The 14,528-nt window shown below is 38.4% G+C and overlaps 1 protein-coding gene across 2 annotated transcripts in view; it reads right to left on the bottom strand.

Moving 5' to 3' along the window:
* Window positions 1-14,528, bottom strand: part of coro (protein coronin) — a 58,225-nt gene that overhangs the window by 7,036 nt on the left and 36,661 nt on the right. For both annotated transcript variants that reach the window (XM_083128515.1, XM_083128514.1), the window contains exons 3-8: window positions 8,454-8,608; window positions 5,974-6,071; window positions 4,481-4,659; window positions 2,387-2,608; window positions 1,934-2,140; window positions 538-762 (exon numbers count right to left, since the gene is read on the bottom strand). In XM_083128515.1, the coding sequence (XP_082984641.1) occupies window positions 538-762; window positions 1,934-2,140; window positions 2,387-2,608; window positions 4,481-4,659; window positions 5,974-6,071; window positions 8,454-8,608 (1,086 nt within the window). The remainder of the gene's footprint in view (window positions 1-537; window positions 763-1,933; window positions 2,141-2,386; window positions 2,609-4,480; window positions 4,660-5,973; window positions 6,072-8,453; window positions 8,609-14,528) is intronic.

Genomic DNA, 14,528 nt, shown 5'->3' with positions numbered 1-14,528 from the left:
GACAAGAGTAATAAAAGTCACTATGATACATGTCAGTGTAATGTAGTTATGGTTGAAAATATATAAAAAAGGAATATAAAACTTCAGACAAAAACTGAATACAATTAAAATTACTTTAAAAACCTTGCTAAATAATGGAGTAAAAGAAAACCTTGCATTAGTTCTCCTTTTTATGGCACTTAAGAACAGTGTAAAGATAATAAAATAATTTTTAATACTGTATTTCTTATTTTATGTCCCTTTTCAGGCCTTTTAGGCTTATTGCAATAATGAGAATGAGTGATAATTAGATCAAATTGATGAAAGGGCACAAGAATACTCATGGTAGACCAGGACTCAAGCCAGGAACCTTGGGTGGTGATATTGTGAATAAATTACTCAATATGCTCAACCACTGGGGCAGCTATTTGTAATGTTAACTAATGCATCGAATTTGACAGATTTCCCCCATGTTATTTCTTCTAAAAACTATGCAATAGTCTGCTCTTTACTCCAACACTTGACGAAACATACACAGACACAAACAAAAATTCTCACCGATATTCCACCTCCTGCCCCTCTTCCACCCCGAGGGGGCATCTTGTCCAGCACGTTCGCTTTCTTGCTAACTTTCAATTCAGATTTCTTAGTGCTTGGAATATGCCCTCCCTTCAGTGAGATTACAATGGGATCTGCATTCTTCCCCTCCATCCATTCCTCGGCATTCACAGCTGGAATATCACCTGGAGTGTCCGGATAGAGATCCTCTTGAAAGAGTTCAGACTGAAAACAAATGGTTTATTCTTTAGAAAACAATGAATGTTCGTAAAAATAATACATTTTAAGTACATTATTTTCTTTTACTCGTAAACAGTTGATCTGTGTTAACTTGACCTGAACAATGTATGCCAAAATACTTCAAGAATTCTTATTTCCGGGGGCTTCCAGATGGAGAAGCGCTAACGTTGTCACCTTGTATTCAAGGGGTCCCTTAGGTTTTATACCTGGTGGAGGTATACTGTTCAGTGGTTCGGATCAGATTTTAAACTGTAGGCCCAGTCGTTATTAGCAAAAAGTGGACTTAACAACAACAAAAACTTCTATTCTTGTTTTCCTATTTTTTCACAGCAGTTTCTAAAACTGAGTGGAATAAAATGCAAACACATGAAAGAGCAGTTTATTATTTTGTCACTGACATCAACCACATCCTGCTTAACTCCCCCCCAAGACACACACACACTGCCAAACATACTGCAAGAAATGGCAAAAGTATCAGTGAAGCCAACTGAAACTATGTATCTTTAAATCAAATTTTACCACTTGCTCAGAATTCTAATACGTTTTAATTTAGGCAAAATGGAGCCTCGAAACTTCTTTACCAGGGTTGATAAAACATAAAATTCCATTGCAATCACATCTTTGGAATTACTTCCAGATTTTCAATCAGTGCTGTTAAGGCTTGGATGGACCTTGGATAACACCAGCAAAACTGTTTTAAAATTTCCCTTTCCTTTCCAAACACCAACATTATATATTCTAAAAAATTCATCTGCTTATAATTCCTTGTAGAGCATTTACATGAACGTCCGTGTGTTTTACTTTCACTGTTGTCTATATATTCACAATAGTTTTGTCACTATGTAAGCAAGCCTATCAAATTATTCTGAATATCTGGGCAACAGCAAAAGCATATCACATGAAGATTCATGTGAATGCTGTACAAGGAATTTCAAGCATATGTAATTTTTCAGATTTTGGTTTCGAAAGATGAAATTCTGAATGGGCCATTTAGTATACTAGTCAGAAAACGGCAATTTAAAATTTAGAATTCAAGAAGCATCAGGAATCCCAATTGAGACTCTTTCTTCCCCACCTTGATCCCATATTACATTCACACATCCACGCCTCTCATATTGCTCTACACAAATGAAATACAAAGAAACCCAACACTCACCTTTCGTGGAACAGTCATTGTGATAACCTGGCAAAAGCCGGAGTTGTTTAACCTAAAGAACCGTGTGATTTCACACGAATTAACATCACAACCTCGTTTTGGCATCATGCCAATTCCTCGCTGAGGATCTGGTGTTTGAAATGTGTTGATGTAATGCACAAAAGGTGGCTCCGCAGTTATTTCAAAGTACCGTATTACGCTATCACCCTGGAAAAGAGAACAAGACAAAAATGCATTAATTTCTTTAATCATACTCTGAACATGGTATGGAAACCATAGTTTTATATTTAACAGGGATTATAAGATACCAGTAACTGTAATCTCTATCAATGGGTAAGGAAGTCCTTAAACCATCAAGTTGGTACACCATGTTTGATGCTAGCACACATGACCAAATTTCAATCAAAAAATGCAAACGTAAAGAAATGCATTAAGTTAGATTTTTTTACTCACCTTTCCACAGAGGTAGACTAGATTAGTGTCTGGGTCATATAATGGGAACATGACTCCATTGCTTGTATCCAATTCGACCATCACTATAGGTTCTTCTAGATGGCCAGGTGCCCGCAATGAGTACTGCCGTTCACTCATCTTGCTGAAGCCTGTAGTGAATACCAAGCCAGAACGAAGAAAAATGGCACGAGTTGCTTTGCTACCTTCATGACAGATAGCCTCCTGAAACAGAGTAGTAGTTCAATAAGCGGTCACTTCAGATTTGTCAAAAAACCATGATTAACCCATCCGCATACCTAGTCGTCGAATCGACGGGTTCCCGATTTTCATCACGTAGTTTCTCTTTCTGTCAATAGATGGCAGAGGTTGTATGATCTTTCAAATCTATGATGACTATGTTTGTGCTGCTAAGTTTTTCATACCATTTCAAGTGTGTTTTGTTCAGTAATTTCTGATGTAAACAAACCTTCATTTGTTACATCTTGCAAACATGTCGCGTAAGTATGTTGTAGAAGATTCTGCAATTGAAAAGTAGCTTTTTCGATAGCGATGAAGAGGAAAATGTGGATTTTGGAAGTGGAGATGAACACAGAGATTCATTTTGTGTTAGTGAAAGTGAAGAATGTAGTGAAAGTAGTGCAAGTGAGGAAGAGGTGGCTGTGGCAGAAAAAAAAAGGTTGAGGAATGGAAATGGGCAGATGTGTGTGATCAAAATTATTAGGCGAGTTTCTATTTATTTTTCAAGTAAACTGCATATGTTCATACTTATTACTGTACTTTCACTTCAATATATAAAATTTTCACATAAATTGCTTGGATAGTTTTTACAATATTTGACATCTTGTCTTGCTGTGCAACCATCACGGGAGATGGCCAAATTTAAATGATATTTCATAGCAAAAAATTTGACATTTAAATGGTATGCGGATGGTTAATCAGATGCTAACTAACCAATATGAGATAATGTATGCTTTGAAGATTTCTATCCATCTTCATTTTTTAACCACGTCTATGAAAATAAATCATCATTTGTGAATGCAAAATAAAAAAAAATAGCTCTTTTATGGGAGAGGGGAAATATGAAAGATACATAGAGAAAATGGTGAACAGAAATAAAGCAGCGAGACATACAGTGCAAAGGGAAAGTAAGAAAAAGAAAAAGGAAATACCAGAATATTTTGGTATTTGGAAAAATATGCTTTAGTGTGAGAAGATATTGTTCAAATAATACATAATTCCTGCGTTAACATTGTTGAGCCATGTTTCCATGTGAATAAAACATTAAAATGCTGCACAAGGCAAAATTTATTGTATATAAAAAATATACACTAAATACGTAACGTTTCCACCCTCTAACAGGGTCTTCTTCAGTCGAAGATTCACAATAAATTGATGGAACATCCAACCATCATCTTATATACATTCCCAGAATGTATATACAAACAAATAATGTGGGTTGCTGCATGTCTCTGTGCACATGGTGGACATTTTGATAATTTCTTGTGAACCTATTTGTCCGTTACCTACAGGTCTGGTGTGCAGCGTTCTGGTATGGGGTGTTGTGTAGTATGTAGCATATGAACTGTAACGTGTCAATAAAGCGTTTCCTGACTACGATGTGTTTGTCGAACCCCACTTTCAGGCGGGGTCAATGCCAATGTCTCCCACCATGTTTCCTGCCAGTTCAGATGTGGGGTATGTGGCATCTGACAGCTTTTTCGACATTCCACTCTACACCGCTTTTGCCTCATACACAGTGTGCAGCATTTTCAAAAATGCGCTCTAACGCGTGAATGACACATTTCCGAGCACATGTTCATATAACACTATTTCATCATATAAGATAATGGTTGAATCTTTCATCAACTTATTATGAATCTTCGCCTGAAGAAGACCCTGTTAGAGGGTGGAAACGTTACGGGTTTAGTGTATATTTTTTATTTACAAAATTTTTAGCATTTGTCATCATTTTATTGTTTTATTATAATTCATGCACGTACAAATAACAACTTGCTTCAAATTTCTGACAGAAAAATGATTACAGAAAGAAAGAAAAAAAGAAAGAAAAAATTCCTTGACCCATTTGCTACTTACCTCTTCTACTTCTCCCGATCTAGGATCTATGAGACGGATTTTTTTATCCTTACATGTGGTGAGCAGCTGGGATCCATCCCAGTTCCAACATGCACTGTAAACGAGATCAGGGTGGCAGTCAATGTGCACGAGAACCTCTCCAACTCCCACATTCCAAAGCACCACTTGGTTATCACTACCTGGAAAAGAGAGACTGCCTATCGAATTTTGTTTGTACACAGTTAAGATATCTGCAAAGGAAATTTCAAATAAGAACTGAAACATGACTTTTTGGTAAATTTCCCACTCACCATCCAACCCCACATACACAGTGTCAGGGGAAAAAGAGGTAATTGAACATTGTGTGTGCATTTCTTGTTAAAAGTAAGGTAATTTACTATATGTTATGTCTTTTTACAGAAGATATAGCGTGGCAGCAAGAATGCCACAGTACACCATCCACGAACGTGCATGTTACATGCAACACTATTACTGTAGTTACAGGACAGGATGAAATAGTGGACCTTTCCTGGCATCTGTAGCAACTGGGTTCCAGGACCATTTCCAGAATATGCACCACCAAATAAAACTACCCCATCTTGGTCGAAAATGTTTCAGCAAACAGGGTCCGTGGCCAATCACAATGACGGATGTTCAAGCAGACCTAGCAGCACTACCAAACAATGACAAATGCTATGTGGAGCATGTAGTTGTGTAAGGATGGCCAGATAATGTTTTTGGTTTGCTCTGGATACTTTTGGAGTTACCTTTTTATTGCAATACCCTGTGTATGTGTGTGTATATATAAGTTCAAATAAATATATATATATATATGGAATTACTAGCCTATCCGCATATTAACATTTAAATAATACTTGATTTGTAATGCATGGACGTCCAGGGGATTTTTCCCAAGGAGGGGCAAGTATGGTAATTTTCTTCCAGGGGGGTAAACAAGATATGTTTCTCCCCATAATAGTGCTGCCCTCTCAACATCTATGCTAATATCCATTTTCTTCCGGACGACTATGTTGTAATGCAATCTTGTGTTACAAAATTATTAGTTTACAGTATGTTTATTCCTTTGTTATTTCACCAATTTACCATCCATTCTCATTCTCGAAATTTGCACAAAAGGTACAAAAATAACTTAAAATAATGAGAAATAGAAATTCGATTGTAAAGACTAGAAATCTACAAATGTTGCTTTCAGCATTTGCACACTGTAGTAAACGAGTGGCTTGAGAGTAAAAAAATGATAACTCACCCTCCATTTAAAATGAGTTAACCTTGAAACCTGTTTCTACAGTCTCTTATTGCTGTGCAATATCAAGTGAATCACAGGAAATTCAATCTGTAGCCGGTAACTGGCACAAAATTATGGGAACATCTGGATAACTCATAAGTCACAACGCAATGGACAAACTTTCACTTACATTTTCTCAGTCTACACTTTTGTTGGTTATCAGGTTTTACTTCTGAGCCACTCAATGAAGAAAAAAGAAATAACCTACCTGCAGTTAATAAGATATTTTGTGCCGATGGATGCCAGAGTACTAGGCCTACCCTCCTTTGATGGTACACTAGGTCTACCACTGGTTCAGTCAATGTTCTAAAAGTATACATATCAATGTGCATGTCATTATTACTTAACAATACACTGAAAACAAGTATGAACATGTTAAAATTGCACTAGTAAGAATTAGGGCTGAGCTGATACCACTTTGAACCGATACTAATGACGATACTCTTACCACTTCGCACCGATACCGATACTTGAAAATTACAATAATTAAAAATTTTCAAAATATTGATCAATATTGGTGTGTAAATATTCTTCTCCGATTATATGCATCAATTTTGCTTTAGAATATTCAAGAATTACATCAGAATATTAAAATAGATGTTAAGTAATAAAAAAAATAGTTTTTTGTGCAAAATAAAAAAAAAAGTTTGATTTTTGATAATTTCCAGGATAATTATACTCCGCGTAAATGTCACACGGCATTTTTGCATACCCCGTGAAATACCAAAATGCCGGAAAAGTATCGGCTAGTATTGGTAGATGAATTCCAACAGATACTTTCTGATACCGATACATCGGTATCGGCTCAGCCCTAGTAATAATCATTATACTGAGGGACATGAAAAGGCGAGGCTCAAGGACACGCCTAGCCAGGGTGCTGTTGCCATAATGGGCAAACCGTCTCTCTACCTCGGATTACAATATTTTATACTTTATTTTACTTTTTATACACATATTAAATGACAGCATAAAAAATAATAATTAAAGATAGAATAAGCAATGAGGCGATCCGACAGATAGTGGAGGTGGTGAAGCTTCAGGACAGAATAGATCAGATGAGATGGTTCGGACACATGAAGAGGATGGATGCAGGAAGACTACCAGTAAGAGCTTACAATGCACAAGGAGTGGGAATAAGGCCAAGGGGGAGACCAAGATGTTGGTGGAAAGAGAGGAGTGGTGGAAGACCAGGAAAAAATAGAGAGGCTTCACTTCTATGCCGACCCAGTCAGAGGCAGGAAACGGCGAAGAATTATGATGATTAAATGACAGAAAAGATAACAGAAACTCTTAACAAATGGATAACAAAAATTTAAAATACTGAGTACAATATTAAACACACACACAGACACAATTTGAGTAAGAGGGTGTAAGGGTATATTTTGAGTTAAAATGACCATAAATTGGGCCTTTGTGAAATTTTTTTGGGGGGTATGGAAAATTACCGTACTAATGAATTGAAATATTGACTGTAGCAGCAATTCACGAAAGTGAAAAAAAATAATAAACTAAATAAAAAATTATACAAAATGTCGTTTGGGTTATTTAACTTTGCGTTTTTGCCACAGTTTTTTGGCTAATTGTGAAGACAAGGATGAGTGATGATATGATGAAATTGATGAAGGGACGGTCACAAAGTCCCATGGCCTGCTACTAAAAAGAAACGTGACTATACAAGAGAGAATGGAGTTCTCCCCATGTTACAAGTGGAAGTGGTTTTTCAAGTTGACTATTAAATTAAGCTAGACTATGGGTTCCCAAACATTTTTGTTTCATGGTGCCCATAGTGTTTCTATCTAACACTTGCAATGCTCAGTTAGTGTGGTTAGTTTGCTTGCCTTAAGTTAAAACAATAAACACATATTTCAAATTCAGAAATATTTTATAAGTAACAATATTAAATATGCACATACTTGGAACAATCATATTATTTCAGTTAAAATATTGGAACATTTCATGGCGCCCCAGGGTGCGTGGCGCACAATGAGCTAAACACAATATTGGAAAAATATTATAAGAATTTTCAAATTCCCATGCATTCCTTATGAAGAAAAAAGTGCAGCAAGTTCAACTTCAAGTTATGGCTAATCAAATGGGAGTGTTCGACTTTCTCGACGACAAATTAAAATCTTTAACGTGTCCTCTTTCTGATCACATGTTTTTCTACGCCATCAGAAATTCGGTATTCTGAAGAGAACAAGCAAAAATAATACTCCCATAAGCGTAATGCCAAGTTTTCTCCTCCCCTAAAACCACCCAGCGCACAGACCTCTCTTTCCCCCAGCTCACCGTGGGAGGGGCTGTTTAGAACCTCATGTCTTTCTGGACACTGAAACTGTTCCATTCCCTTAATCCATCTCATCACCTTTACGTTTACTGTTTTGCTTTTCCCAAGTTCTTTCCAGCTTTCATTTGAAAATTGTGATTTTCTCAAAATTTTGAGAGGGGCTGTAGCTACCCCTCTGCATACCCCACTGATCACATTCATCACAAATAACCAAAAGTGGCAAAAAAGGAACAATAAAATAATAAGTAGCTCTAATCATGATTTCTTAAGAGATTTATTTTCAAACCACCTGCACGACAATGGACATAAAATACATTATGCATAGATCAAAGCTTTAGAGATGTAAATGCACTATATGATAAGTGATTTAAAAGGTTTTATGCAAAATACTACTGTATTACCTTGAATGGCCTCCGTCTGGAATTTGCCAAACTTTAACTACACAATCTTCAGACCCGCTTGCTATAACGTTGTCATTGTGTGGACACCAAGCTATGTCCAAGACTGGTCCTTTGTGTCCTCCTACTAAGGGATAGTCTGCTGGTATCCTTCCTACCTGAATAAAAATCATCAGTGTTTAAGATGCATAACTATGTTTTTTTTACAATTCTTTAAAACACTTCTACAATAACTAGGACATAAATGAAACTTTTGTTCCATACTCAACGTACAGTGGGATCCAAGCAAAGTGTCCATCACCACGTTTACTCCCTTTGTTTTATGCAATGAGAGCTTCAAGAACTGACATAAAACAAGCTGCTTACAACCTCTGACCCAGCATACGTAAAAAAATACATAGGATGAAGATAAAAACCACCAAAAATAGTCCTGGACAATTTCCTGAGCATTACTTATAGATCCCACTGTACGTTGTTCTTAATGTCTATGTATTTGGCTGCATATACAGCTAAAAGAGTAGCTATCACAAGTGGCGTGCCCAAGGAGGGGTTGGTGGGAGTCAACCTCCCCCACTTTGGACAGTATTCCTAAAAAAAAAATGTCCAACGCAAGGAAAGATGGCGAAATGAGGACAACCCCCACCCACCCCGAAAATAGTGGGCACGCTACCAGCTACCACGAGGATAGAGTGGGGGCCTGGCAATGGTGGAACTGTTTAACCTTCTTGAACACCCACACGGGAAATTTACATATATTTTTGTTCTTTACTAAAACGCCGTTCAATACATTAGTTTATTTAAAGAAAACCCAATTTACCAACACCAAGTATGGATCTAAATCAAATAGTATCCGACGTATATTTCAATTTCAATTTTATTACTCCATATAAATCATATACATTGGTATTTGGAGGGTTCAGTACAGTTCATATACAGTGGAACCTTGATGACTTCAACATCTCGAATTCCTTGATAAGTCGAATTTTTTGTAATCCCCTTGAATTGTCCATAACACTCAATACTAATTTTACCTCAACAACTAGAATAAAACCTTGATAAGACGAATTTTTGTACAGTTTATGGGATGCCGTTCGAGCTCAATAACTCGAAGGTAGAGTATGAAAAACCTCTACGAGTGGAAGATAAATTCTAACTCGAAGTTTTAGTCCCACGGACCTCAATAAGTCGAAGTCAGGTGATCAACAATCGTGTCGGGATTTGAACTCCCCCCACCCTGCCGTGTATGTAACCATCATTGTTAATGTGCTTAGTGTGCGTTGTAGAAGTGTTGAGACATAAACTTTAGACCTCTATAACTCGAAGTCGGCGATTTTGGCCCTCAATAACTCGAACCTTGGTAAGTCGAAATCCTTGATACCTCGATTTTTTTCTTTTCCCGCTCAAGTTCGAGTCATCAAGGTTCCACTGTATAAAAAAAAAATATAATTACAAAATTTCTATAATTTACAATGTAGATATTCACTAACGCTATAATATTCCTATTAACTAAAGTTCTTTTAATTTGTTTTCGAAACTTGTCATACTTTCTGCTTTTATATCATTTGGTAAGTGGTTGAATATCTGTTCGGGTCCTTCTTGAACTAATGTTAGCTTGGTGAAGTATGGCTTTAGAAGCTGAAACAATAATCCTGATTACCAGTTAGCCACTAAGCCATGGGCGTCCGGAAGGGGGGACAAGGGGGGCCGTGCCCACACCCCCTGGAAAACGAAAGTCAACCAAAACTTATGTATTTCACACATACAATTTCATTTTAGCCACAATAATATGTGTTAATTACTGCATTAACACCATAAATTCAAATTTAAGCAATGTTTGTTTAGGGAACTACACTCTTTTGGTTGCCCCTCCCTGGAAAAAATCCTGCGGACGTCCATGCACTAAGCTATCCAAAAGGTGCCAATTCTCTAGGATCGAAAAATTCGCCCGCTAGCCAAATACCCAATCAGATGACCTTTTCAAGTAAACTGTTCAGTTTGGTTACGTAAACAGGTATTCCCGAGCAATGGCTAATAGTAACAAGTTTAGCAATACACTCATCGATTGTGTTCTGGTATAGTATCGCGAGCATTGGCTAAACTGGGTGACAGATCGAGAAAAAACACTCAGATACATGCCACCCCGACGTTTTTGGTGGTGCGTTGAGGTAAGCGGCCTATTTCCGTTCTTCTCGCGGGCTAAAAATATCGTTCCACAACCACTCAAAACGACGCCAACAAATCTTCGTAGCCCGCTCGTAAGATCATACCACGGCTCCAATTAATTTATTGACTCAATTTTTATTTCGGTACACTTCCCTGCATACTGCAAAGGTGCGTCACGGAAGACTGCAATCACGCTGGGCATGATTTATTAAAGGGAAACAAAGGCAAAGGAGCAGAAAAAAAAAACAAGTGACAGGGGCGAAAGCATATTAAAAACTGTTTTCCTTAGCTGCGTCTACCTAACCGGGCCTTTTCAGTGAATGAGTTCAGCTTATGATTTCACTGCCTGACAAACGCGTCACGCTTGTTTCAAATGCGATAATTCTTCTGGCGGGTACAAAGGGGTATATGGCATTTTACCTTGAGAACAGTGGCGTGCCCAGGATTTATGAAAGGGAGGGGGTTACGCATACATTTTTTTTATTAGTCAGCCCTAATTTGCCATCGTTTCCCGCCTTGGACGTTATTTTTTAAGGGATGCTGGTCCACCCTGACCAACCCCTCATTCCTTGGGGCACGCCACTGCTTCAGAATGAGATTTTTATTACTGTGTGTTACAGTCAGTTCCAGATTTAGATGAAGGGGGCTTCAGTCTCCGATCTTCATCATCAAAGGAGGCTGCATGGGGACGTAGACATGGCCCCGAAAAGGGCCACAACAAAATAGTTACTGGAATGTGCCCCAAAACATGGGAAAAATAATTTCTTGTTGAAAGCAAAAGCACACGCCATCTGAAGCGGTACACACACAAATACGCCCATTAGCAGTAGGAAACTGTTAATATGTACCGTATACGGTCGTATACAGGATAAAAAAAAAATGCCGTGTATAGAGAGCTTGAGAGATCTTTATTTTATTGGCGTCGCTTTTCTGACACTTTTGGTCAGCTGCGACAATAAGCTTAAATGCTGATGAAAGGATGCACACACAGAGATGGACAGGACACAACAAACGTTCTACAGAATGTTATCTTGGTTGCGAGTCCAGATTCCAGAACCTCATTGCGACACTGCAGTCCAGGGTGTACTACATGGACGTGAGGTTGACACTGGCTTCTGAAAAAGCCAATCCTTGCACACAAATTCCAGACGTAATACAGTAAAACCTCGCTAATCCGGACTAATGGGGGAATAAATTGACCGGTTTAACGAAAATCCGGATTAACTGAAATAACCTAAAAGAACAGCAGAAAGTGTATTAAAACTCCGTTTATAGCAACAAAACACGTTTATTATGGTGCATTTAAAGAGCATGGGCCTAAATACACTATACAGTACAGTACAGTACAAAGTCTGTGGTGAACAGAATTTCATCAGTGGTTGACTGCCTTTTCTTTGGGAAGTTCTCTTGTTGACTTCTAGCTATCTTTAAAAACCTTGCATTCTGTTGTTTTTTTTATTGCCTCTTGCATGTCCGGATTAAGCGCGGTCCGGCTTAACGAGGTTTTACTGTATTGGGTTCATCAACACGTGTTAAACATTAATGTACGACGCTTAGATTTCCAGGTTTCCAACATTCATCCTTTTCCGCTGATTTTCACTTCCAAATTTCCCGTCCCTGCATTCATTGATTGATTGAATGAATTTGAAATTTTGGGTGCGTCAGCACTTAGGCTATTTTACACCCGTCACATGATACGGGGCCCAGCCCCTTAACTTATCTAAAATATAACTAAGAAAGCAACTGTAATGTCCTAGACTAAAATATTTTCAGTTGAGACTGTAAGGGACACTCAGCAAAAACAAGGACGAAACAGAGAAAACACACACGGTCCTACGAAGATTATACTGGCCGTAGGTCGAGACGCCAGAGCCTCGTTGGTCTGCAAAATGCAGTGCAGGGAAGTGGAAGTGAGGCTGACAATTAGGTGTACTACGCGGAAGAGTCACCACTTACACACACGTTCATCTAGCTGTAAAAGTTCCTGAACTAACGTGGACATACATGACTCATGTACGAGATTGGGCGTTTAGCTGTTAACCTGAACGCATTTTACATTAACATTACGCTGGCTCTAATACTTTTAATGCTTCAGCAATGTTACTGAAGAAATTCCACGTTAATTCGAGTATGAATGAAGTAAATATTTTCATTTTTATAGCCTACATTACGAACAAATATTTTGGACATTTCAAGCGGTTACATCATTGTTTTGTTGCAGCGGAGTGTGGTGCTACGTCGAGCACACACCATATTATGACAGCCATCAAAATCCATGGACAACGATTCTGGTTTCTTTTACGATGTATTTTAATGGCTAAGAGACGATATGTACGCCCCATGGCTGGAACCATTATGCTACCACGCACGGCTGTATGACACACAGATATCCTGGAGCAAATATTTCCTTACACGGTCGTCAACACGCCAGAATTCCTCTCTAACTTCCTAGCCTGTATGTTCCACCGTGAAGTACGGCTTGCAATGTTGCCAAACTGGCTTGTAGAAAACAACTAAATGGAGTTGAAATAACAGGAAAAGTTAACGAAGATACGAACGCCTCTCCGTATCTTAAGGTTGGTTTTAGTCAGCTCGCAAATCAAATATCCCAGTCTTGTGAATACCGTCCTATAGCTTCCTTGCCTTTGGAGAATCCACGAAAATACTTTCGCCTTAGAATCCATAGACGACACGTACTTGAAAGGGAAAAAAAAGAGTAGTCAAATTTAGCTCTTTTCCCACGTTATAAATACGCAAATTAACAATTTAAGTGTCGTAAAGTAACTGCTGATAACGGTATTTCTATTGCAAAAAAATAACTCTGCTACACTTTAACAGTAGTTTGTTACACTTAGAATTTATTTTAAAAAAATAACTGTTACTTGTAACTCCGTTAATTGCTGATTTTACCACATTTTGCACATAGGATCTATTATGCGAAAATTTTAACACAGAGAAACGTGGGTGTCTGTGTCCTCACATACTTATCAATGCACAACCCAAACTCCTTGGGCCTAGAAAGCTGAAACTTTATGGGTGTTCTGTTATGACGTGAGCACATACTAAGAAGGGATGTTCAGAAATTCAAGCCCAAAAGGGGGAAAACGCTGAGGATGCTACCCCCCGCTAGAAATTTCCGCTTCGAGCACTGATGAATATAAGCAAGTCCTCAACAGCTAGAGTTGTGCTGTGTGTACCTTAAATCTCGGAGGCTGGACCTGAAAATTGTGTTTGACAACATCCTGACCAGGGGTTTATCCAGGTTTTTCCTTGGGGGGGGGGGGGAGGTGCAAGTTCGTATTTAGTGGTGTAATTGCAAATTTAGAGATAACAATTGGGCCGTCGTGAAAAATTTTAGGGGCGTATTGAGGAAATTGATGGATAAATCACTAGGCTGGCAAAAGTAGTATGTTACGAATAGTGTGTTCATGAGATGAGCTCCCGCGGAGTCTAATGGCTAGCACTCTCGCCTTTGAAGCGAGTGGTCTTGGGTTCGATTCCCGGTTGGAGCTCCAAACTTTCCTCCTTGACCCCGCAGCGTGAGGACAATTGAGGAAACTCGAATCGCCCAATGAAAAGCAGTTTGGCTGGCCTCTGCCCCATGGGCCCCAATTACGCATTTAGAGGGGGGTCCTGAGGGTCTGGACCCCCACCCAAAGACTTACCATGTCCGAAATTAAACAAGCAAAATACTCGTTTCTTGTAGTATAATATGAGGTTGATTTATTTCTGGAGAACTTATGTTTACATTGTAATTATAGTTTTTAGTTGAGAGTACCTCCAAAAACTTTAGCGTACCACTACAACTAATACGCATACAAACAATGATGGGACTTTTTATGTAACAATTTTCCAAAACACTTTATCAAAGGTTGCCTCCCCTGACCAAAAAACCTGGCTACACGCTAAGTGGAA

The sequence above is a fragment of the Lepisma saccharinum genome, chromosome 9 (assembly GCF_977018435.1).
Source record: "Lepisma saccharinum chromosome 9, izLepSacc3.1, whole genome shotgun sequence".
Lineage (NCBI taxonomy): Eukaryota > Metazoa > Arthropoda > Insecta > Zygentoma > Lepismatidae > Lepisma > Lepisma saccharinum.
This window is presented reverse-complemented; position numbering and strand designations above follow the sequence as displayed.